Genomic DNA, 24,774 nt, shown 5'->3' on the forward strand with positions numbered 1-24,774 from the left:
TCTCTCTCTGAAGTCATTAGAAAATAATGATGGGAGAAATTGGGGAAAAAAATTGATCATTTTATATTGGTTTAGTTTGTTTTTGTATGGAAACAGGATGAGCCCCTAAGACAGGGGAAGCAAAACCATGAGAACTCAGCAATTAATGCTATCCGCAGAGGGCAGAAGGGACAAAATTCACAGTTGAAGAGGTTGCATCGAATGAGGCTGGGGGAGGGAGGAGGAGGAGGAATTTAATATTGAAGAGAGGAAGGTTATTTTGAGATGCATGAGAAATGAAACGAAATGGGATGGTGGGTGAGACGTAGAACAAAGAAATGCCGTTTAGCTGTGCAGTGCCACAGCTGCTGGTGGGGAACGGGAAGGGTTAGTACATTGGCATGTCACATTCCAGCCATGTCTTCCTTGAGAAAGCCCTGTTAGATCCAGCAGCTGCTGAATCTCAGTTTAACATGAGCCATTGCTGCTTCTCCCTGCCTACAGGAGGGAAAACCTACAGTGGGTGCAACACTGCCATCGTTGGAAGGTGCGCTGAAGTGATAATGGATTTCGTCTCTCCCGTGCCAGCTTGTTAGTATGCAAGGAGCTCCCCGCAAAGCATTAAAAGGGATAGCAGAATATCTGGATAGTGGGAGTGGAGTTAGTGCCTCTCAGCCAGGTGCCCGGGGCTCCCACGTTACCTCCCCAGCAGCTGATTTGAGATACACAAAACGTTCTGACCTCAGAGCAGGTTGAATGCCTGAGGATCTTCTAATTGTTTGCTGCCAGGTTCTGCAGCAGCGTGCCTCTGCCGGCTGCAAGGAGATCTCTGGTAGGCCACAGGACTGTCCCATTGGACAGCCAGCCATGCTGGGGCTCTGGTATATTTTCATTACTGTCACTAGAAGCAACCCAGTGGGACTCAGTGACCACCCTAGGGCAGCAGTGCAGCCCCTGCTGTGCTGCACAGGTTTTGCTTATGCATAGGAAAAGATTCCTTGCTCTTTCCCTATCCAGTTTTGTGAAGCCGAGGCAGGGGGAAGGGAAATCACTCTTCTTACTGAGCTAAGAGAGACCTCTATCAAAATGGATGTTATCCACCTAATACTGTTCCAACCCAGGTATTGAATCGTTCTGTTTTCTTACAGGGGAAAAAAATAAATTTGCCTCTGATGTTGATTATTTAACTTAAAAAAAATCTCTGGAGAAAAACAAAAACAAATGCTAACAAACAGTAACAGCACTGATGGGAACACAAATTAAAGGGAAAGAGCAAGTGAAAATCTGAGCTGGCAAACTCTTGCCTTAGGACATTGTATATATAATGAGATCAAGGAATGCAGGCAGCATAAACTCACCACTTCTTATTTCTTTATCAGATATGTGACATTCTCCTAGCTAGGAGCAGAAATTATTTTACAGAATGGTACAGGAGGATGTGAGGAGGGAGAAAAAGAAAAGGGGAGACCTGAATTCAGATTGCATGTAATAAGGAATGGTTTAGTAGGGCAAGTTTAATAAGCAGCAGTCTTGGAAATAGATTTTTAATGGAAATGGAATATAAAATCAAACCCCGAGTGTTGGTTTGAAATACAGTACCAGTTCGTGCAGTCCTTTTTGTTTTGAAGTACATGTCACGAGTCATGCTGGGAGATGTATCCAAACTTGACAGTTTTATTTTTAATGGGTATTTTCCAGGATCCTAAGTGCTTTGTGTGCTGCTGCTCTGTATGCTGATCTCTTGTAGTGGTGATCAGCATGTAATGGTCCTCGTTTTCTATTAAGTTGCATGAAAGCAAAATTCTGCAGTTGCTATCACAGATGATATTGCTCACCTCGAAATGTGCACTCCTCTTCTAGCTCCCCATTTACCCCAAAATTATGTCCATATTGTTCATCTTTGATCTAGATCTCCTGAATGTCTGGCTGAGTTTAGTTGCATTACCTTGCATTTCTGGAAAGTAACTTAATCAACTCTTCCATGCCCTTGGAGTATTTATTTATCTGAAGAAGGATGGATGGGTCAACAACTTCAAACAGAGAAATGAAAAAATAATTAAAAAAAAAAACAAAACACACATACACACACAAACAAACTAGGTCAAATCATTCAGGCGCAGCCAGATACCAAGTTTTAGGACCTGGGGCAGAAATACGAAGGTTTTTTTTTTTTTCCAACGTGAAGAGCAGATCTTTGTACACATTGTGATATGATGGTGGGGAATTGCAAATGCAGTGGAGTGCATAAATTAAAGATTATTCTGTTGGATGAACTTGGTACAGATCATTCAGGAAATTAAAGTGAGGTTAATGTCAAGCGTACAGGTGTTCATTTTTACAGTACTCCAGCTACGCTAACTGGCTGTTGCCAGCATAAAATACAGCAGCTTCGATGGACTGGTCTCTGTTCCCCTGCGATGTGGTGGGCCCTTGGGAGCACTGCTGAGTTACAGCAGCTGAGGACCACGTCCCAGGTTTCAGCCACCTCTGTAAAATGAATACAGTATAAGGTATAGAATATGGGAACACTTCTAGAGCTACAGGATCCTCCTGGTGATGAAGTGGCAGTCTGGTTTTCCAGATGCCCAGACTGAGGTTGTAGGGCTTGTGATGAAAGCTTTGGTTTGTCAAAGTGGTCAAATTTATCAAAATAAATAATATCCAAATCAAATGAAAGCTCCCCATGGTCATCTTTTCATGAAGTTATAGAAAAGCTAGAAGAGACCTCTGGGGTCACATAGTCCAGCCCCCTCTTCAAAATGTGTCCCTGTCCTCATGTTTGGCCACCTTTATTAATGACAAAATCCTTAGATTTCCCCAGAATTTGCTTTGTTGCAGCATGTGTCACTTTGCATGTCCAAGAACAGTCTGATTGCATCTTCTGTAGTCCCTTCCTATTTCACAGTTGAAGGCAGCAGCAAAACCTTCCTTTAGCTTCCTCTTCTGATGGCCGAACAAATGCAGTTCTCAGCCTCTGCTTGTGTGTAGTCTCTTGTTGTTTTCTTGGAAAATTGGGAGTAGCACAATTCCATAACTAGGGTACAGATCCTGCATTGTTCACTAATCTCTGTGAAAGCTTTATCGCATCCAACACATAATTTAAAAAATATTTTACATCTTTTGTAGGCTACTTAACTTCTGGGTCTATTTAGAAGGTTTCAGACTTAAAAGTTGGCTTCTGTGGTTGGGTTTAACAATACTCTAGAGATGGACGAGACTTGTTAGAAGACCAGTGGTTCCCTGCAGATTGTGTCTTACAGTCTACTGCAGATTTTTAAAAGTCCTTTTTATCCTAAGCGCATGTAACTCTTCAAATTTTCATAGAAGTGCCTTCACTCCTGCTTTAATCATCTTATCTCAGCCAATGTATGCTTCCTTCACAAGTGCCTCTAGTTACTTGATCACTGTAGCTGCTTTCAATGCTGCCTCCAAGTGGGTCCTTGTTGAGCAACCCCGAACTGATCTCAATATCCCAAAGAACACAAAACTGTAGGGACTAATCTTTGACAAGGTGAGGAACCAAATCCAGCTTTTCCTGCCTCCCATTCCTTTTATTAGAGCATGAAATTATCCTGTTACATCAAAGAAAATTCAGCAAACCTGGCTGTTTATCCCCAGTAGTGGGATAACTTTACATGTGGTTCTTAGGCAGTGAGTTCCATCACCTTTCTGACGATTACATGGCTTTGGTGGGCTCAACATTTACTTGCCTAGAGATGTAAATTAATTTACAGTATGTAATGATTGTGCTCCAATTCTACCAGTGCTAAAAAGTTTGAAGTAATCCCATTAAAAACAAAACATATTCTTCCTTTAAGAATATGTTAGAGCTTATATCTCAGAAGTGGCCTTTTCAGAGGGTCCAGACCAATATGAAAAACAATAGAAAATACTTGTTAAGTCTTTCCTGATGTTTTTTGTCCCTTTCTTAAGCAATGTTACCTTGCGAGAAAGTCACTTTTTCATGTGGCATTGCAAGCTTTGGCATTTGCAGGGTTGATGTACTTCACATTGACTCTGAGCTTTCATTAGCTGACTATTATGAAGATTTAAATGCTGGCATTTAAATATTTTTCCTATTGGTCTAATGTGTTCTTGCAGTTCATAAACAGAAAGGGTCATAAAAGGGTTTGATGCTGCCTTTTTATGGCTATAATTAATCTTGCATTTATTTCAATAGGAGAGAAGAGCAGGAAAGTGAAAGGTGAGCATGTAAAGCCCTCTATGTGTAATTGTTTAACAGCCCGTGCATGTTGAAGTAGTAGAAACTGAAGAGATTTTGAGAAATACTCAGACAGGTTTTCATTGCCCAGTGCTTTCATTTTTTCCGTTCTCTTCCTGCTTGCTTTCTGAAATTCAGATTACCCATTTTTTATATTGATATATATATATATATATATTATTTTTAGTTATATATTTTTTTTAATCTGGAAAAAAAACATGGTTGACTTACTAACTATGGCTAATGTGGAAAAAAATATTCTGGGAATCAGAAGCAAGTCATAATTTGAGAACTGAAATACTTTGCTAACTGAATGAAGCAGTCTTGTGCTGTAGGGGCACAGAAAGCAAACCTTTTCCCCTTTCTTAAGTGGGTGAATTATGGTGTGAAGAAAATATTTTAAGAAGCGAAAAGTCTAACATTTTTCACATTTAAATAGCTTGTGGTTTAATCCTATAATGGATTTATTGTACATTGAAGCTGTGTTTCCGAATTCTACCACTTAATAGACAGTTTTCCTATCTTTGTCTGTTTATAGAGTTGTAGGATCATGTTTACATTCAGGACAAGCTCCCACTGAAATCATCTGCAGTTTTAATAAGGGTCTCGTGATGCTCTATCCCGCTTCCTTAAGGATTAGGATCATGATTAAGACTTGTTTAATATGCAGCCTTTGCATGCTTTGGTAGATAATTTATGTAACTTGAACCTTGCACTGGAGATTTTCAGTTCTCTGAAATGCTTTCAGGGATATTGTGCTTGAGGTTGAGGCATGGTCACTGCCAGCACTGCCTGCATGTGCGAGGGCCGTGTGACCTTCCCCCTGTGCATTATATTTGTGGGGTGCAGCAGGTGTCCGTAGCTGCTGAGAGCCTTCATCAGGGCTTTGCTGTAGCAAGAGCTTCTAGCTTCCTGTCTAGGGACACTATTCAGTGGCTGTTTGCAGAGTGACAAATTCCAGCTCACCCTTTCTGTCTTGGATTTTAACATACTGAACCATGTTAAGCATCCTTTGTATTAAAATACTAGAAGCCGTAGCTCAGTAACTTTGTTAGAGCCCGCATGCTTACACGTTCTCATATGAACGCACTAATGCCAGTTATCGCACCATTTTTCAGGCTTATACTGCTCACTAGTCATCTTACCACATCATTTGAGTTCCTACATGTTCTACAAGACTTCGGTTCTACAGTTCTGAATTCTGTTTTATGATAGAGCTTGTAAATACTAGTCATTGTAGCATGAACATAACCGTGCTTCTCCCTTTTTTGTAAGGTGAGAAGCATGTCTAGTATGTTTGACAGCAATTTAATTTCTAGTCATTGTCTGCGCAGTAAAACAAAATCATGCAAAGCTATACACATGTATTTAGAAGTGCACATACACATAAAATAATGGTATGCCATTCAAGCATTTCAGCAGGTAGGTTGGCACTGTATGGAATGTGAATGGGAAATGGTAATTTCAGTACTGAATTCTGCTAGAATTTATATGTTTCTGCTTCAGTTCCTGCATCTAGGTGTGTTGCAAGACTCAAACTTGGAGCTGAGTTGTGTGAACCAGCGGGGCTATTTGTAATGAAGGGAAGGTATAGATGGTAAGGGAGCGCCTTTTTTTTTCTCAGCCACAGGTCTACACACCACTATTCTTGTGCAACAGGCTGAACAAATTCAATTAAAATGCTATCTAAGCTGTCTGTTCCACTCTGAAAAAGAACACAGGTGGGGGTTTCTTTGTGTGTGTAGAAAAGATGAAATGTTCCCTCTGAGATGAGAAACACAACTATTTTAATAGCAGCGGGGCCTTAGCAGAATTTCTTTCTATTTGCACATACAGAGGTATTTAAGAGCAAGGACATCTTAGACATCATTAAGTATACATTTGTCTACTGAACCCTTATTCTGCCCTGAGTTCTGCATGTTTTATTGGTCCCTTTGAGCAGGCATTCATTTCTCGGTATCTTCACCACCTCAGAAGAGTTGTCACCTTAGTGTGGAAAAGCAGCATCGTCAGTTGGTATGAGCTTGGGTCCTGATCTTGATGAAGCAATTGTCTCTGTGTGGCCATGCAGCTGATACCAGCACTGCTGCAGAATGATTTCCTTTCAGCTGCTGTGGATGCTGGAGGTAGTGTAACGCAGTGTGACACCGTGTGCCTTCACAGCATGAATTTTTGAAAAGTCCTGGGTGCTGTTTGTATGCTCTGTCCTTTGACAGAGCAGAGAGGAGATGCTGTAACAGCAGATACGAGGTGAAATCCCAGTGTTGCAGCACACGTAGGGAATCTTTTCATTTTGAAGTGAGTAAGGTATGGATTTCAGGTAGCAGGAAAAAGCGTTTTATGATGAATTCTGGCAGTTTCCTGGAAACCTGTACGTTTTTTTCTTTCTACAGTTTTTATCACTCATCTTGGCAGGTTTAATTATGTTTGCTCATCTGGGGACCTTTTGTGGCTTTAGTTTCCCTATTGATAAGAAGCACTTGTGCAGCCGTAATCTCTTTTACGATGGATATGGTCTCAGTGCTGCTTGGCTCCTTTATCCTTTGTATAATTTTGTCCCCCTAGTGTTCTGTGGGGCTTTTTTCTCCCTGTTTTGATTAGAATTGGAGTAATCTCTGTGAACCAGAGAAAGAAAACGAGCCTGGGCAGAGGGAAAATGAAAGAGCAGCTGCTGATACAGAGGCTCAGAGAGCCCCCTGGCTTTATGCTGGACTCTTAGCCACAGCTGAGAGACTTCTGAAGAAATGTGTTTTCATCACTGTTTGTAACCAGCGGGCTCTCCGTGGAGCCCAGCACACAGTCTGGGAGCGTTCCTTCCTCCTCACGCTCACAATCACTTCATGGTTAGCCTGAGGAAGAAAGGGGAAGGACCCACATGCACTCACACATGAGTTCCCAAGTCTCATTTGTGCTGTTGAGTTTCTGGAGAAGTGGCACAGCCTCTGCTGGGCCAGATCGTCTGTAATACTGGGCCGTATGTGGCTGCCCAGGGCTGGCACATACATGTATATATATGTAACGCCAGCTGGGGATTCCTCCTGATGCCTCTGACCTCTCTGACCATGTGTTTAATGATACTCCAGCTTCTCAGAGCAGGAACTGAAAATCTGCTTATCAGTTACCTGTAAGTGCAACCAGTAGTGTTTCACTTTTACAAGCATTTGATTGCTGGCATGTTGAGAAATGGCACACGAATCAGACAAGTTGCTACAGCTGGAAATGATTAGTAGGAAATCAAGATAAAATGCTATTGGTAAAATTTTCTAACCTTCCAGATTTATCAGAGTACACCAAGCTTTCATATAGTTTATGTAAAAAAGACAAAAAAAACAACTTGTAATAATGGATTTAATTAAATTAATCTGTGAGGAAAGAATAACGTGGGCTTTGGAAGAAGCAATTCAAATCTCTCACTAGTCAGATACAATGTTTTGTTTTTTTACAAAGGAAAACATGTCTAAGTTTCTAGTAGGGCTTTTGATTATTTTAATCAATGGTTTCTCCCCAGCTTGCACAATATGTTCATTTATAAGAAACAGCACTGCTGTGGGAGATCACAATAGAACAATCTATGGGTGGGTTTTTTGCATAATTAAAGTTCCATTTTGTTTCCTTAATTACCTAACTGCTTATCTGATACTAAACTCACTGAAACAGTTCCTGATCCATTATATTGAAGCCAGGCAGCAAACTAAACTGCGTTAAAGGGATTAAAGAAATGTTTTCAACTTTAAAAGCACGTTTTAAATCCTTTTTGCACTCAACTGCTCTATTCTGAGCCCTTTCTAAATTGTACTTTTATCTGATAACCAGCAAGCACTTTACAAACCGTGATTACACTCAGTGATTATTGCAGCACCAAGATGTGCGTGAGGTGCTTCAGAAAGCAGCTCACACATGGGTCTGTTAATAGTGTTCACTATTTCCTTTATAATTAAGTAATTGCATTTGCTCCTGAGCTTTACTGAAGCCAGTGGGGTTCTGCACAGACCCGTGCAGCTGCTTTCTCGCACAGAGAGCTTACACCATGGGGAAGTTACTCCCGTGTGGGGTTTTAGAGTGGATTTGTATTAGAGCAGACACAAGTAAAGCAAGAAGACTAATGAAATGGAGGAAGAGCAGAAGGAGTAGAACAAAGATGAGGGTAATAGGGTCAAAGGGTCCTTCATCTGAGGCCAGGAATAGCTTGATCATTACACTTACACATAGATGTGTAATTCTCTTAACGAGATTATTGTAGATTTGGCAAACGAAGCTTTCGAGGGTGATTTGAGGAAGAGGATGAGCAAGAAGTAGGAGAAGATGCAAGGTGCAGAGGGCAGAGCAAGCAGCAGCTGAGGTAGGAGGGTGAAAGGAAGGGAGAAACACAACTCTGGTGCCAACGGCAGAGCACTGCTCTTCTGCTTTACACGCTAAGGTAGCAGTACAAAATAGGGGTATTGGTACATGTTTCTCAGGGGGCTTGCATGACATTGCTGAGATGCAAGGGGACTGCAGGTGAGTGAAGTCATTCAAAGTGTCACCATCCACAAAGACAGAGTGCTGTGATTTTGTCCAAACCGCTCACATCGGTGCCACCGTATCTTACTAGGTGGTTAGAGTTAAGTCTGCTGATTATGCTGCTCTTTGATAGACACAAGTTAATAGTAGGGCTATGAATTGTGGTTGGATTTTACCACTGGGATTAAAAGCTCTTAATTTAGGTACTCTTCTTGGTCTAATTTCTTGACAGATTTATTATTAACTCAGTAGAATTTGACAACATAAGGACATTTAAAATTTTACATTTCTCTTTCGCTATCCCTTACATAATTTTTTCCATAATTCTTTAATGAACTATTTTCTTAATTTACCATTTTCTATGGGGTGAAGGAAAGGAGTACACACTAGGCTTTCAGAAGTGCACAAGGAAATATCTGTACAGGTTCTTGGCCAAGATTTCTGGAAAAGATTAGCAATTTTTAAATCCACCTTTTATGAAAGCTTAAAGTTAGGCAGTTTCTTCTGAGCTGAGTACCCTAAATTAATGGCTTCTGGAAAGCCATTTCTTTTGCAGACTTCTGTAGTGCTACTGGGAAGGGAGGCATCTGGCCCTGTCCATGCTTTAATATCATGTGTACATGCATCAGTAGTTTAGTAAGGGCAGTGAGGTGCACAGGCTCTGACAAGAATTGAGCTTCAGCAACTTCTTCAAATCCAGCAGTGTGAGAGTTTAAAAAAAAAAAAAAGAAGTTTTGAATCTGTGTAGCCTTGAGGCACAGAGCATCCTTTCCATATGTGCTCTCAGATTTTGCATCTTGCTGTTCAAATACATGCTGTGGATGAACTTCATTGTCCTGGAGTTTAAAGGTCACTGCTGCTACTTCCAGCTGCCGTTGGATTGTCGGGATGGATATTTGGGTTGTCTACAGGTTAGCCCATCATTCTGGAATAGCAGTGTGACGTTGTCCCAGTACTGGTTGCACTCCTTTCTTTAGTGCATTGTGAAATATTTCTTGCTACTTTTCATGAGCCAGTAATCTCGGCTGTGGCATTTTCAGGAGAAATGTTTGTGTGTCAGAATTCTGAGGAAAAAGCAGAATTGTGATTGTTGTTCCTTTTCCTTACTTCATTGCCAAATTTTGCTCATATAAACAACACACCTTGTTTTATTTGAAATGCATATTTATCCTTTTAAAGGATACTTGTAATGAAAAATAGAAAAAGTAACTGATCCGAACAGTACTTACTGGTGGTTCCATATTGCTGGTGGCCTGAATTCTAGCCCCAGTTCTGAGTGCTAACGTGCAAGATTCTGTTTTATGTAGTAGTGGCCACTGTGTTGTGTTTATGTCTACCAACTTTTATGCACACATGTCTAAGTTCTGTGTTACAATTTCCTTCCATAGACCAGTGAGCAAGGACTTTCCATGTGTGTAATTTTGTTTATGAGATGGGAGCCCTTTATATTTCCATAATCTGTTATAAAACATTTGTCATTTTTAAATGCTGTCTTCAGGAGAAAGCATTTAGACTGCATTTAGTAACATAAATCAAAGTACTTTTCTCTTTACACGTATTATAAGAAGCTGTGAGGAGTTATTTGTGGTGATTTCTAAATACCGGGGAGGTGACCACTATGAAAATCTTTGAGGTAGCTTGAAGCTATAAAATAATGTTTAGAAAAGGCTAAAGTAAATCTAAAAAATAAAGATAAAAGGAAGCAATCCTTCTTATATGTAATAAATAGGGATCTCTAACATTGTGCACAACAAATATAAAAATAATCATAAAGGGATTCAGGTTCCTGGGAGAAGTGTACGCAATGATTTTGGAAAATCGGGAACTTCACGATTGTGGGATAAGTTCTTTCTTTTTCATAGCCTAACAACGTTTCTGCACATTCCTCCTTTTCACTTGGATTTTTTCATTTATCTCCTATGTTCCTGGCTTGGAAGAAGTGTTTTCTTCCAAAGAGTGTAAAACAGCTTCCAGTGGAAGCTGTTGTGTAACATATGTCCCAGAAGGAATGAATACATCCCTGTCTGCTCATCAAATATTATGAGAAGTAGGGCTGATGTTTCTGGCTTCCAAGACACATTTTTTCTCCTACTGAGCCAAAGAGAAAGTGTTGATAGTTCAAACCCGCACATGTGCAGACTTTCTCCGTGCTGTAATTGCCCAGTTTCCCAGAGATCCTTCGAGATCAAACAGACTGGATGGAGATGAAGGAGAGGTTTGAGAAGGAGAAAAAGGAATATCAGTAGCATGCAGCTCTTCAGTGTGACGATGTGATGCACAATTACGGCAGCCATGGGTGACACACAAAGTATGGGTGCACAAATCTGTCTCTTAAAAATCACGTGCTAGGCCTGGAGCTCTTGCACGTGGCATGGTATATACGTCCGCAGAGTAAAACCATGCTACGAACTGGGTATATTCACTACTGAGGCTGGGCAGAGCAAGTCTGGTTCTGTTAATTTAATGTCACCAAGAGCACTTTGTATCCTCATTGCAAATATGCTCTCAAAATTTGCACGTGATTTTCCATATATCCTGGTTTATTAAATATCCTGGTTTATGAACAATAAACACTGCTTCGAAACAGTGCTGGGACGACTTCTAGGCTGGTCTTACTTTTCTGTGTGGCCTCAGTGTTACCTTCACTGAAGCAACTGATGTCAAGAGACTGATGCAGTCAGGTAATATGCTTGAATGTCGATTTGAGCACACTTCCCAAGGCACAGTCAGTCAGAATATTGGGGTTATTGCAAACAGTAAGAAATAGGTACTGGATTTTGCTGATTTCCCATGTCTACTCTTGGGTTGTTGTTGTTGTTTTGTTTTGTTGTATTTCCCCCCAACAGGATGAAAAATTCTTTAGGTTTTCAGAAAGTTTTCATATTTCTGGTTACATTTTAGGAGCATGTAAGAGATTTTTCCTGTACATTTTGGAGGGTGTACACATTCAGCTCAGCCTTTGTTATTAACTCCAGCCTGGGATCATCAGAAGTGTGTGTTCAAGGCTTAGGCTGTAACTGTGACACGGATCAAAATATCTGCCAAGCTGTCCTTTCCCTCTCGTAAAAGCAGATTAGCAGCCTGGCATCTGTTTTCTTCAGGGAAGGTGGCACAGATGCCCGTGCTGCAGAGGAGCTGACTCACGGCGGTATAGCTGACCTTTCTGCACGGTGTAGGCTGACAAGTGGAAGGAGCACACGGGCTTGCCTGTCATCCTGTACCCCCGATGCTAGCAGGCAGGGACAGAGGCTTCTTGTTCTTGTTGTTAATGTGATGCTGGGCTTTGGGGCTTCCAGCAAAGCTCTTAGGCTGTTAGATCCTCTCCCCATGAGTTCTGCTTGTCTTCTCTCCTGCAGTTGGCAGGTGGAAAACCTACATAAAGACAGCTCTGTCTCGTTGTTCGAGGAGGTTCTGGAAAGGTTAGGCACTGCGAGTGCAGTAAGCTGTTTAAAGTTCTGACATCAGACTCCCTCAAGTCTTAAGTGGCTGGAAAGGAAATTATATCTGACCTGCATAGGAAATGAGGTGTGCTGTCAACTTGAAATGCATAAAAATTACTTATTTTAGACCAAATGCAATCTTACCTACATACAGATGACAGAATCTTGTCTCAAAGTTCTGTTCTTCCACTTTTAAATATGCTAGGTTAGAAAGAAAGTCTTCCTGCTGAAAAGGTTAAAATGCCAAATAACCAACCCTTTAAGACCCCGTATCCTATACTACATTTCTGTGAGCTTTTACCCTCCTTGGTATGTGGGTCAGATTCTTGCAAGTAAGGAGAATCCAATCTCGCAGGCTTAACAAAAAGTTTCATGAGCTAGATTTTGTTTGTTTAGTGTATAAAGCTTGTTTCCATAGAAAAACAGCATAAGAAAAAATATCAAAAGTTGAAATTATTACCGTCTAGGTGCAAGGGGTAATAAAAGATAATAAAAGACCTTGAATAAGGAAACCTGGAAGTATGCATGAAAAGTTTATGGTCAGGTACGTTAAGGATTGTGAGGAATTCTTAACTGTATGAAAAGCAAATTTGTTACCACCAATGGTTCACTTGTCCAGAAATCTTTATCAGTTGCAGTCTTTAAATCAAAATAGATACCTGTCTTAACCAGATCATCTACCTGTCGATGTAGAAATGACAAACTTTTGCTGGGTGTTTGGCTGGTTTTAATGGTCTCATAGCTTTTAAACATGGGAATTTGTCTCAGCTGGTGCGGACAGACTTCAGCGAAGCTGCACAATTTATGCATCAAGACATTTGGCCCAGATGCTGCAGGCTGCAGTAAGCTCTCCCACCGGCAGTTAGTCCATCTGGGAATTCTCTGGGCATCCAGATCACTGGGAAGGATTTTTCAGGGCAAAAATAGCCTCCTTCATTTAAGGGAAAATAGTTTGTTCATGGGTAGGGGAGAGCCACCCTCTTTCCTCCTCCCCAACCACATCATTCGTAGATCACCAGAGGCAGTCAAAAGATGCTGTGACGGGACCCTCAGTCAGCCAGAGCTTGTATGTGGCACTGCCTAGATCTGTCCTTCTGTTTAACATCTTTAAAAAAGTCCAAAAAGGATGTAAGACAGAAGATCAGCTTTAGTTAACATAAAAATTGGTGTCAATAACAAAAGAGGAGAAAAAGTGCGTCAGAATGTACATTTTTAAAAGTATTAATAAACTGTGGTTTTTCTGCCCACCATGTCTATCCAGGACAGTTTCAGGCAACTGATTTCTGAGCTGTAGCTAACTCTGCATCCCTAAGAAGGTGTTTTGGTGTTTTCTGTTGTTGTTTGCTTTTTGTTTTTCAGCAGGCTGAGAGCTGGCTTCTCACTCCTGTCCCTCCCCACAGCCTGCTGCAGCAGTGCTGCTTGCAGACCCCACGCTCTCTGCTAGTCCAGCCCTGTACTCTGAACAGTTCTTTCTCTTAAGTGTGCATAATAACTCTGAAAGACAGGAAGCATCTCTGTCTGCTTACAAGGGAGTCTACCAAATTCGCCACTTAAAAAAAAACAAACAAACAAACATACATATATATATATATATATATAAAAATCTTAAAGTTCATGAGGGAGAGATTATGGACAAGCAGGACCAATGGAATGGAAACCACAAAAAAAAACTCTGAAAGGAAACATTTCACATGGATGAAAGACCTAACTGGTGAGATTTTGCACAGTGTGTCAGCTTCCTGCCTGATAGGCAGATTGATGGCAGTGTTCTCGTGGACTTAACTCCTGCTTGATGAAGAGCAATTATCTAATATGTAATGATACTTCTGTGCACCTTTAATCAGCACAAAATATCCCCAGACATGGAAAGAAACTGCTGTAGGTAGGGGAAGGTGTTTTCTGCCATCAGCAGGTTTTGCAGGTTGTGCCTGAAGCAGGCTCTCTGCCTGTCAGGATTGGGCCCACCAGGACGGGGAAGCAGACAGGCACGGTAAAAGCAGGCTCCCCTGTCTGAGCAAACTCTGGCTCGTTTTCCTCTGATCAAACGTTCTTGGTGAAAGGTGCAGCTTGGATTCTTTAAAGCATCTCATTATAGGTTATATTTAGAAGTGGGAAGAATATATTATTAATTATAAGGATGCTCTAGAGCAGAGAAGCTGTTTAATCCATGCCCTTGATGAGCAGAAGACTTGCTGTACTGAAGGAAGGTTACACAATTAACAGTTTATTCATTAGGAGTTCATCAGATACCAAACTATCCTTATCTTTACTACCCTAAATATCTGACATATATACTAGTATATCTGACAGTTTCCTCGTTATTGCTTAAGTGATAAGAGCAAGAGACGGACACTGCTACAGGAAGGTGTACATAATACAGTTCATGTATATATTATCTGCCAGATTACATAGATTATTTTACATTTTCGTTTTCAGACTAAGTACTCTCCTGCTTCAGTCAGTGGGGTTTGTTGGGAAGAACTGGGAATGTAAGCTTTTGCCACATAATTCTTGGTATATGTGTTGCTAAATGGGTGCACACAATACATAGCTGCTTACTGTGAGGATCATTGGAGCTTTTTTCATATTTTTTTGTTCCCATTACACTCCTTTTATAAAGCTAGCTGGCCAGCGGGTTCATTCCAGCATCGTTGTGCATGCTCACATTAATCTGTTCAGCACTTTCAAATCCACAGTCTGTGCTGTTCAGCACTTCTCCAACTTAAGGGATTTTTAGAAGTACTTTCGAAACATTCTAATATGATTTGTTCCTGTCTTCAATTTAAGATAAATATCTAGTACCTGATTTTTGTTAATGGTTTGACATATTCTGATGGACTGTTATTTAAATTGTGCTTACAAGCCAGGTTTAGAGTTGAGCATTACTTGGGTTCAGAAGTGAGGAAGGCAAGAGCTTAAATGTGCCAGAATGTGTGTGGAATAAGCCTTCTTCTGGAATTTGCTTCTGACTTTGCTGTAATAGGACCGGAGCACTTTGGTATGTATATTATGGGGAATTCTAGAAATTAATATATGGGAAGAAAAATATATCAGTGATTATCAGTAGTTTTTTAGCATTCAGCTTCTCAGCCTTCTTAGCTCCTGGAGGTGTGCTCAACAACTTGTCTAAAAAATGGAGCAGTGACCAAGGTGTTGCAGGTAGGCTTAGTGCTAGTTTCTCTTTAACAGTCCAGGATCACAGTGCCACAGAGTTGGAGGGAGGTTAGAAAACTCCTTATCATTTGTATCAGTAAAAATGGTCAAATAACATTTGATTCAATAAAAAGTAAATGCATCTCTTGTCTAAAATTATCTGTACAGAAATGGTTCCAAGATGCTTTCAGACTCTGCTGAGTTACAAAACGCACAGGGAAGTATGATTGATTTATTGTGTGCTGCAATCTGGATGATTTTGTCACTGAATCTTTAGTGAGGAAGGTTGATGTTAATAAAGCTGCAGTGTATTTAAACCTAAAGCCTACAAGTAAAGAAGTATTGCTATGGATGGGGAGAATATAGGTATTGACAATGTTTCTGTAGAGAACATCTCTTCCCGCAGTCTCTTCTAGGTCAAGTCACGAGGGATAGGCTTCACAAATCAAGGCTTCAGAGTTGGGTCTGGTGTGCCCATGGGACACCCAGGTAACAGAAATTAGGTTGTGCTGCTTCTACCCACAGCTGACACTGACACTGCCACCTGAATAGATGACAAAAGATTTGCAGTAAGTCACACGTTGCTGGAGGAAGGCTAAGGCAGTTGTTCCCCAGCTGCTCACCTTTGCTTCTCAAGGCCATCGTGGGCCCAGAGAGCTGTATTCAGCAGCTAAATGCATCGATTTGTCAGCTGTGGGGCTGCGTGAGAAAGTTTGAAAGTTGTTCAAAAATCTGTTTGCCCACCAGGCTTTGGAATCTCTGATCTAGGGCAGTGAACAAGTTTTCCTTTCAAAAGTTGCATTTCTCAGGGTTAATTAGCTGACTTCCATTCATGCCTAGCTTGTGCTGCCTTAACCTCCTGACTCTCATTTCTTCCTTGACGCTCTTCTTTCTTCCCATAGCATGTCTGTGTTTGAACTTCACTGATTCCCAGCTACGTTGCTACCGGTCTGTGTGCTAGGTCAGCTGTTACCTTTGAGTATTTTATTCTCCTACGGCTTTCCTGAATCAGAATTGCCTTGAAAGCATCATGCATCACTAATCATGGGGGAACACAGTGGATCACGATAAATTTTAAAGGCTGTCTACATCCAGGCTCAAGTTTTCTAAGTAGACATCCCTGGACAGGTTTAAAAACAAACCATGAGTGTGCCAAGATAGCTCTGAACTTTGGTAAAGAAACCTTCATGAGCCATGCAGATGACTTTAGTCCCAGGACTTGAAACTTGCTTATTTGTTACTATAAAACCCGATGTCATTTGTCTTTTCAGCCCACTGTACAAATGTCTCACCTCATTAGTCTATGCATAAATAAATTGTTTTATAACCTATTAAAACTATTCTCAGGGCACTACCCTTGAGAATAACTTTCTTCCTTGAGGTTGTTTGCAGCATTTATGTGAAACATGCTTGTCCTGTAAAAGCCACCTCGCTTTTATTTTGGCAGTCAATCTGTTTCAGCAATTAGGATTAATCCTGGGATTTTGAATTCTTGATTATTTCACTCTGATCTGAGAGATGATAATCGGAGCAAGGTACACGCTATCTATTCTAAACATGCTGAACCCTTTGTACACTAAGCCTATTTTATCCCTCCCATCTCTAGGTAGGGCAGGAGTCGTGTGATTGTTGAAGACTCCTAACCCATGCTGTTGTAAGGGCTGTACTACGCAGTGCAAAGGAATTAAATCCATTTCTCTGGGAACTTCTGAACAGAAATTACTGTCAAACAAATTAGACCACAGAATCTAACTTTTTATCAGGTGATTCAACTGTTAAGGCCATTTACAATATGATTTCGTGACCCTTCTATTTGCATTTTCTTGCTAGTCTTTCCTAATTTGTCTTTTGAGTTGCTCATAGTAATTTATATTATGCAGTCACAATGTGCTTTGTGCAGCAGTGCCAAAGAAATTCCCGAGACACATCCGTCACAGATGTTGCTGCCCCCATGCAATCCCTTCTCACTGTAAACCGGGATCTTGTTTGATATGGTTTGGTTTGGGTTTGGAGGGGATAAGAGAGAATAACTAAATATAACACATATGTTTATATAACACTCTTTAGCAGAAAATCTGATGTCTTGTAGGGTTAAGTGAAGTAAACGAAGGAAACAGCAACCTGTTCTGGGCTAGAGGGAAGGTGTGGGCAAATGCAGTAGAAAGCTCTTTTCCTAGCTTCCACATTAAGATGGAAGAAAAGGCAAGGGAAAGAAAATACCACTGCAGACTAAATGCACGTACCTTCAGCTGTGATAGTAATTTAATTCACAAGATGGATTCTGAAATGTTTATTATGCATCCCAAAAACTTCACTGGGGATGTATCAGATGCAAGTTAGTAATGAGTGTAGACTGGAATATACATTCATATATATGTATGTATGTGTATATATATATATTACACAATATACATGCAAACTTGTGACTGAAATTTTTTTGTTGTTTGAACTGTAAATCTGCAGGAATTGGGATCTCTGAGTATTGAATTTACCAAAACTCCCTTCCTCTCTTCTGAACAGTTGTTCATTTAACAGTTATGCTTGTCTTGTGTGAGAAAATGGAGGTACTAGTTCTGTACACAGGCACATATGAACATATATTTTGTTCTTGGTATATCTCTGTGACAGGAATGCCAGCTATGACAAAAGAAGATTTAAGGACAGTATTCAAGGAGGGAAGTTCTTGTTGAAAAAAAAAAAAAAATCTTTTAACAAAGAACAACCAAACCATTCTTGAAGGTGATGGGGAGTTAGGCAGGAATTTTAAGGTCCACAGTAAGTGTAGCAGTGGAAGTTGTGAAGGAACAACTCATTGGCTTGTCCAAGATGAATTAAACCACTTTAGTATAGTATTTTCTCTGTTGCAAAATGAAGTTTTAGCTTGTTTTTTTTTATTATTATTTATTTTATTATTATTTTTATTTCTGAAGAACCTTGGAAAATTTAAGGAGGCAGTTTGGAAAGGATGGGAAGTTATTTCAGTAGAGGTAGAGAAACTCTTCAGACCTGTAAAATGATGTATTTCCACAAAGGGGGTTCTGTTCAGTCTGTTGATGAAAAGTCTTGTGGGTTTCCCACCAGTAGAAGCTGTTTAATTACATTTTGTGTATGCTCTTAGAGTACCTGTTTGGTGAGAACCTGACAAATGGTCTTCTGAAAGTAAATCAATTCTGTTTTCTTGGGCTTTCTTGAATATACATGATGTCCGGAGCCTGAAAAGCACAGCAGTGGCACAAGAGGAAGCAAACAGTGGGGCGCCAGTTAGGCTCTGTGGTTCTGTGAAAGACTTTGTAGCCTCATGTAAAGAAAAAGAAGAATGTGCCATTGGCGGTAGTGAGTAAATGGAACCTTCTTGTCTTCTTTGCTCTTGTCTCCTTATAAATAAACCATTGTTGTCCATCCTTGGCATTTGCAGTTCATTGTGATAAATTGGTGTTGATGTGTCTGACATTTCAACCAAGTTGTTTAATGGTGCTTTTCTGAAAAGGCAGACCTTGCTATAACTCGAATTAGTCCAGTCAATATCCAGGGTAAGACCATTCACTCTCACGTACAGCACTAACCCTTTCCTTTCTCTGTGGGTGAAGAAAGGAGGAAGTAAATATTTTGGTCACGTAAGCCCAAAAGGTCTGCATTTGTGTTAGCGGCATGCACAACAGAAATATAAGTCTGGGTTGCAGCTACTAAAAGCCTGTTACATAGCACAAGCAATGACATTGAGTCCACTTGCACTTCTGCAGTGTCTCTAGGTGAAAATAACAACCTTGCTGAAATAATGCAGGTTTTCCTCAGAATTTAGCTTTGAGTTTTACGTAGGATCCTCCCTCTGTTATCTGCTAGTGCTTTCTCAACAGAGTTACTATGAGCATGAAGAAGATGGTCGTACTTGTCAACACAATTCCTTTCCATGACTGTAGTCTGTACAAGAAGAGCTAGAACAGTTTTTTGAGGTGGAGACCAATAACCTGATTAAAAAATGCTGTCATGACTTTTTTCGTGTCCCATTTCTCCCGGTATGCTAGTCAAATACAAACCTCGCTCTCAAATGCACTACACAAATGCAGTGAAGAGACAAACTTTTGAAGTGCAAAACCATGACAATTCATTTGGAACGACAAATCTGGGAAAGAAAGTTACTTTTATCTCAGATTTTCCCCACAGCCAGGCCTTGTGCCACTCTCACTCCCCAGGCCTCTTGTGCTGCCTCACAGATGTGCAGCCTGTGGCCCTCCCTCTCCCTTTCCCCTCAGTTGCTGTCCTCTCCTCAGAGCTCCCCTCAGCGGTGCCGCCATTAGCCGTGAGGTGAGGTGAGGCCTCTGCCGCCTTCCCTCCCTGGCAACCACAAGGCCTGACCTGCTGGCGTGCTGTCTTTGATCATCATCTGGCTCTGTATGGAGGTCAGAAAGTTGTATTGACTTGGCTGTATATTTTTACTTTTCCAAGTGGCATTCATCAGACTTGTAAGTGCCCATGCGAGTGCTGGGTATCAGCAGCAGAAGCGGTATGCTTAGGGTGGGAGCCCTCTGTGCTTGAGGGGCTGTGGGCCAAACAGACTGATTTTAGCTCCCCTTTCTCTTGTTTGAGGTGGCTGCTGCTTACCAACGAGCTGCCACAGAGTTCGTTTTTCCTTCTCTTTCCATGAGTTATTTGGATGTGTTAAAGAAGGGAGGTGGGCCCCGGCATGCGGCTCTGGGGATGGTGTCCAGAACAGCCCTGTCTTGATGAGGCAAAGTCAGCTTCCTGAAGGGTGAGGACAAGCCTCTGGTTTTACACCATTTTGTGCAATTCACGAATGACCTGGTTTTCAGAAGTGCCGTCTGACTTCTGTGGAAGGACACAAGTGTTTGGCACCTCCGAGTGGTCTTGCAGTCGTGCTTAGAGGGGAGAGCAGGGCTGAGGGGAAAGCATGGGACGTGGTGGCACAGCTGTCCCTGCCGGTGGCAGCACACGGCTCCGAGCTGGCAGAGGTGTTGATCCCAGTGCCTTGTTGCTGGAGAGCCTTTCCTGTGTCAGGTGATTTTTATTACTGGCCTGCCAGTAAAATAATAATTAAAAAGCCTAAGTAGGATTCCCCAACCCCACTCCCTGCCTTTAGATTATGAAATGTTCCTAAATGTTATTTAGGTCTGTAGTGAGCAAATTTCAACAAAAATGCTTTCTCGCCCCAGGGTTATAAAACTTCATTACATCTTCTATTAACTGTTTGTCTGTGGCAGGACCTAATTTTTCCTGATGTATTGGTTGCCCACAGCTTCTAGAAACTGCTTGTAAAAGTGCTTCAAGGTGATGAGAAGATGGAGAAATCCTGGGATTAAATGACATTGCTTTCTAAGTGGCTGATTGATGCTTTGGGGCTGTAAGAGAGCCCTCTAAGGCCTTCTTCTGCAGGTGGAAATGGAGAGGTATAATTTTCATCCTCTCTTGCTCAGTACTTGGGAAGCAGACTTTGCATAAATTTCTTTACCAGGGCAGAGTAAGGTGAAAGATTTTTTTAGTTTTTATTTCAGAATTGAGGTTCCTCCCTTTTCAGAAGACCTGCAGCCATACATAGCATTATCCTCATTAATACCAATGGAAATGCCATTTGAAAATGTGTAACTTTTTGAACAGATGAATTGGTCTGTTTAGTAAGCAAATCCTGTCCAACTGGGTGGTGGTTCCAGAATACTAAACAATTGTTGAAACAGTGGAACATTACACATTTGAGCAGCCTTGTCACAATAAATGTAGATATGTTGCTCTTTACACAAGTATGAAAAAAAAGAGGAATTTTTGCAATGCAGAATAGTTTTGCAAGGAGACCTGATTCAAGAGGCAGCAGCACATTGTGGAGAGCAAAGCCTCAGCATAAAGCTGAGCACTTCCAGGCCATGCACAGACTGAGATGGTAAGGAGAAAGTAGGAATGGACAACCAGGCTACAAGAGCATGTAAAGAACAGTGGGGCCTATGCATGGTTTATTGCAACACCAGGTCACTGAGATGGCCAGAAACAAGAGCCTGTCTGCAACGAAATGCTAGTTGTATGTGAATCTAAGTTCTGTTCCACTTCCCTCAATTCCTTTGAGTTTAAAGTTAAGGGATTATGGGGTTCTTGATATAAACAATGTCTTTTTTTTTCTTTTCTTTTTTTGTATGTAAAAGTATTGTGGTCTCTCTTGGGGAACATGTACAGGAGATCTAAGCAGCCATACCTCAAAATCACAGTTGACTTGAGATTTCATGACAAGTTTTCTCAGAACTAAGCCGTACAAAATCAACATAACTTTAAAAAAGTGCAAACAATGTTAGCAATATCTAGAAATATGTTAAACTTGTGGTTTTTTCTTTCTTTATTTTTTTCTAGCTAAACAAGTATGCCCAGCTGAAAAAATTAGCTGTGGAGACTCAAGCAACAAATGTATCCCGTCGTCCTGGAGATGTGATGGGCAGAAGGACTGTGAAAGTGGCATTGATGAGGCTGGTTGCACTCCTGGTGAGTTGGAGTAATACATTAATACATATGCAACATCTCCCCTTAGGACTATAAAAGTTCTAGAGTGGCTATTACAAATTACATGTAAAAGGATGACTTTTCCTGCCAACAAAATTCATTCATTCTACATTTGCAATGCTAAGTAGTGGATTTTAGAAAAAGTGAGGAAAGACAGATTCTCCGGTTGGAGCTGGCTGGAGAATGTGAACTCTAGTGAGAATTAACTATTCTTTTAATGCTCTAGTAGAATATAGTCAGTTTAGAATATGATTATAAGGGCTTAATACCAGGTGCTGTGCTAAAGATTTCAATAACAATGTTCAAACCTTGTTCTCAAATAGCTCAGCAGCTTACTGCCCCCTCTTTCCTCCTGCAGAATATATCCCAGTGGGCTAGGTTAGCTTCTGCTGGGATATAATGGATAGGCCTGGACATTTCTTTATAAATAGCTTGTTGATTTCACTGGACATAGAGAGAATGATATACTGTTTACTGTAACAGTTGTAAATTCAGTCCCTAAATGGCCATTGCCTTTTATTAGCCCTTTTTTCTGCTGCATGAAAGAGCTCTTTAACGGTGTTTTCCTTCTGTGAAAACTCCTACACTGTGTAATCAAGTCATTTCTCAAACTGTCTTTTTGATAGACTAAACATATTTAGTTCTTTATGCTTCTTGTTGTCAAGTATTTTCTTTTGAATGAATGCTTGACTCATTTTTGTGGCTCCCTTTGATATCCCAAATGGTTTTCATGGTTTTCCAACTTTCTTTTTATACAGACCACTGGAACTTAGGGAATAGTCTTACCACTACTGTTCAGAAGTGAAATCACATTTCTATTATTGCTCTCATAACTGTGTTATTAGAGTTATATGTTGTTATTAAATTATTTGTTGCTATTAAGTGCAAATGGTCCCAGGCTACTAAGAATTTGTCTCTTGTTCTGTGTGATTACCTTCAACCCTCTGACAGTGTTACAGTCATTTAAGGTGATATCAGAAATATTATTTTTACTTGCAGATTACTGGTGAAAGGGCTGAATGAGTGCATATAAACACACACTGATGTTTCTTAATTTGAAAACTCAATTTTGGGGTCTGACACCTACCCAGTTCATAATCCACATTGCCTTTTCATTGAAGTTGTGTAACAAAGCTCAGTATGAAGGTTCAATGTGACTCACTAATTTGATGAAATACTGATTAGTGAGAAACTTTTCCAAAGCATCTCCATTCCATATTGCACTGACTCAGAGGTCCAGGGGTGATGATAACAGGCTGCTGTGTGTGGGATGAGCTCTGGGCTTGCTCTGAGTTTGTGCAGCATAGTTCCTGTTGGCTTGGCTTGCAAGGAAAAGAAATAGGTTGCCTTACATTGCCTCCTGTTTCATGTGGAAGTAAGTGCTTGTGCACAAACCATTCCTAATTTATTAATTATGATGATGTCGTAAGTTGGTAATGGGCCCTGGTCCTTTGTCCTTTAAGCTACTGATATTTTGGCAGTTTTAAAGTCTTTTTCAGCTTTCTGTATGAAACTCTTAGGGTTCTGTCTATGACGTATGCTTTTTTATTTTTTTCATTAAATTGGATTAAAGGCAAGTTCAGAAGAGAATTGTAAAAAAAAAATTATTCTTTTCCCACTATGAGTTAGTGAAGTTAAAACAACTTTACACTGGTGGCTGCCTCGACTAATTTAATGCTACTGCTCACATTAGCAGTTGTCGTCTCATGGAGTTTTTTATTTATAATAATACCTTATTAGAAATTGCTTGCTTTGAACTTTTTTTTTTAAGGCTCTGAGGTAACCCCCAAAATGAATTTAGATATGTTCTGAACGCCACATAATTTCAGCATGATGATGCTATTAATGGATTTAGAAATAGCTGAGTGTTTCCCTTCTCGATGTTTCAGCATCTCTAGCCTTGCTTATGTGCCATATTTTTAGTGCACATTTAGGTTCTTAAAATGGAAATTTAATCCAAGGACAAATTACCATCTTCTGATGGTTGTTGGGTAACTCATGTGAAATGAATTACTGATTATCATCTAGCTCCTTCTGGTTGAGTGTCGTCCCCACATTGGTGCCACTTCAGTGGGTACAAATTGGCAGTCACTGCTGGGGAGTCACTGCTGAGTCTGAATGTGGGATGGGCTCTTCTCTAGCCAGCGGTGAGGCAGAAGGGCACTGACAAGTAAACGTTGAGCTTTCTGGGTGGGTGAAAACATCAGAGGCCTTCAGTCCTGAGATCTGTCAGCTCAGCACCTTTCAGAGGCATTAAATTAACTTTGAGAGGGAAACAGGAGATACTCTTGAATAGCTGGAGTGGGAGCATTTTTGATGAGGTTGCTTGTCAAATTAAGGTGTTTCCATCATGGATGAGAATAAATGAGTTAGCTGTTTAAACTCCAAGAGCTTGTGGAGGATTGATAGCTATCCTCCCTTTTGTCCAAATCTGATAAAACCTCACTAAGCCTATCTACTGATACTCTGTGAACATTCCCATTTCTTTTCCATATAGAATCCTTATTCTCTTATCTCAGTAGCAGACAAGATCACAATTCAAAAAAAAAAGGCTGTTCCTAGGTTCAGACCTCTTTTTTTTTTTCTTTTCTCCTCTGCATTCACTTTTTTGTTTTCATTTTAAATGAAGCTTCACCACTGGCTGTCAGCTGCAGCCCCTCAGCGCAGAGCACCATGTCATAGCTAAGGCTGCAGCTCTCGTAGAGCTGACAAACTTGTCCGCAGACAACACGTTTTTCAGGACAAATGTTTAGAAAGCAATTTATTTGTGCTCGTGGTAATTTCTGTGTTGAGAGTTTGCACATGCAATCTCCTTTAAGCTTTGTATTGGCCACATCTTTGGTGGGTTATCTTGCATGAATGGAAAACAGACTGGTGTCCTACAGCCCTCTCCTTTTCTAGCGGTCACTGCTGAAGACCAGCTGTTTTGCCTGGCACCCTGTGTGATCTGAAGTGGATTTGTCACTGCAGGGCTTAGGATAACTTTTC

The 24,774-nt window shown here is 40.7% G+C and overlaps 1 protein-coding gene across 1 annotated transcript in view; it reads left to right on the forward strand.

The window, feature by feature from the left end:
* The window catches only part of LRP8 (LDL receptor related protein 8), a gene marked incomplete at both ends in the record, with an annotated part of 164,605 nt that overhangs the window by 103,993 nt on the left and 35,838 nt on the right, over window positions 1-24,774 (forward strand). The window contains one exon of the mRNA XM_084290973.1: window positions 21,640-21,768. Coding sequence (XP_084147099.1) covers window positions 21,640-21,768 — 129 coding nt within the window. The remainder of the gene's footprint in view (window positions 1-21,639; window positions 21,769-24,774) is intronic.

The sequence above is a fragment of the Netta rufina genome, assembly GCF_964035555.1.
Source record: "Netta rufina genome assembly, chromosome: 8".
Taxonomy (NCBI): domain Eukaryota; kingdom Metazoa; phylum Chordata; class Aves; order Anseriformes; family Anatidae; genus Netta; species Netta rufina.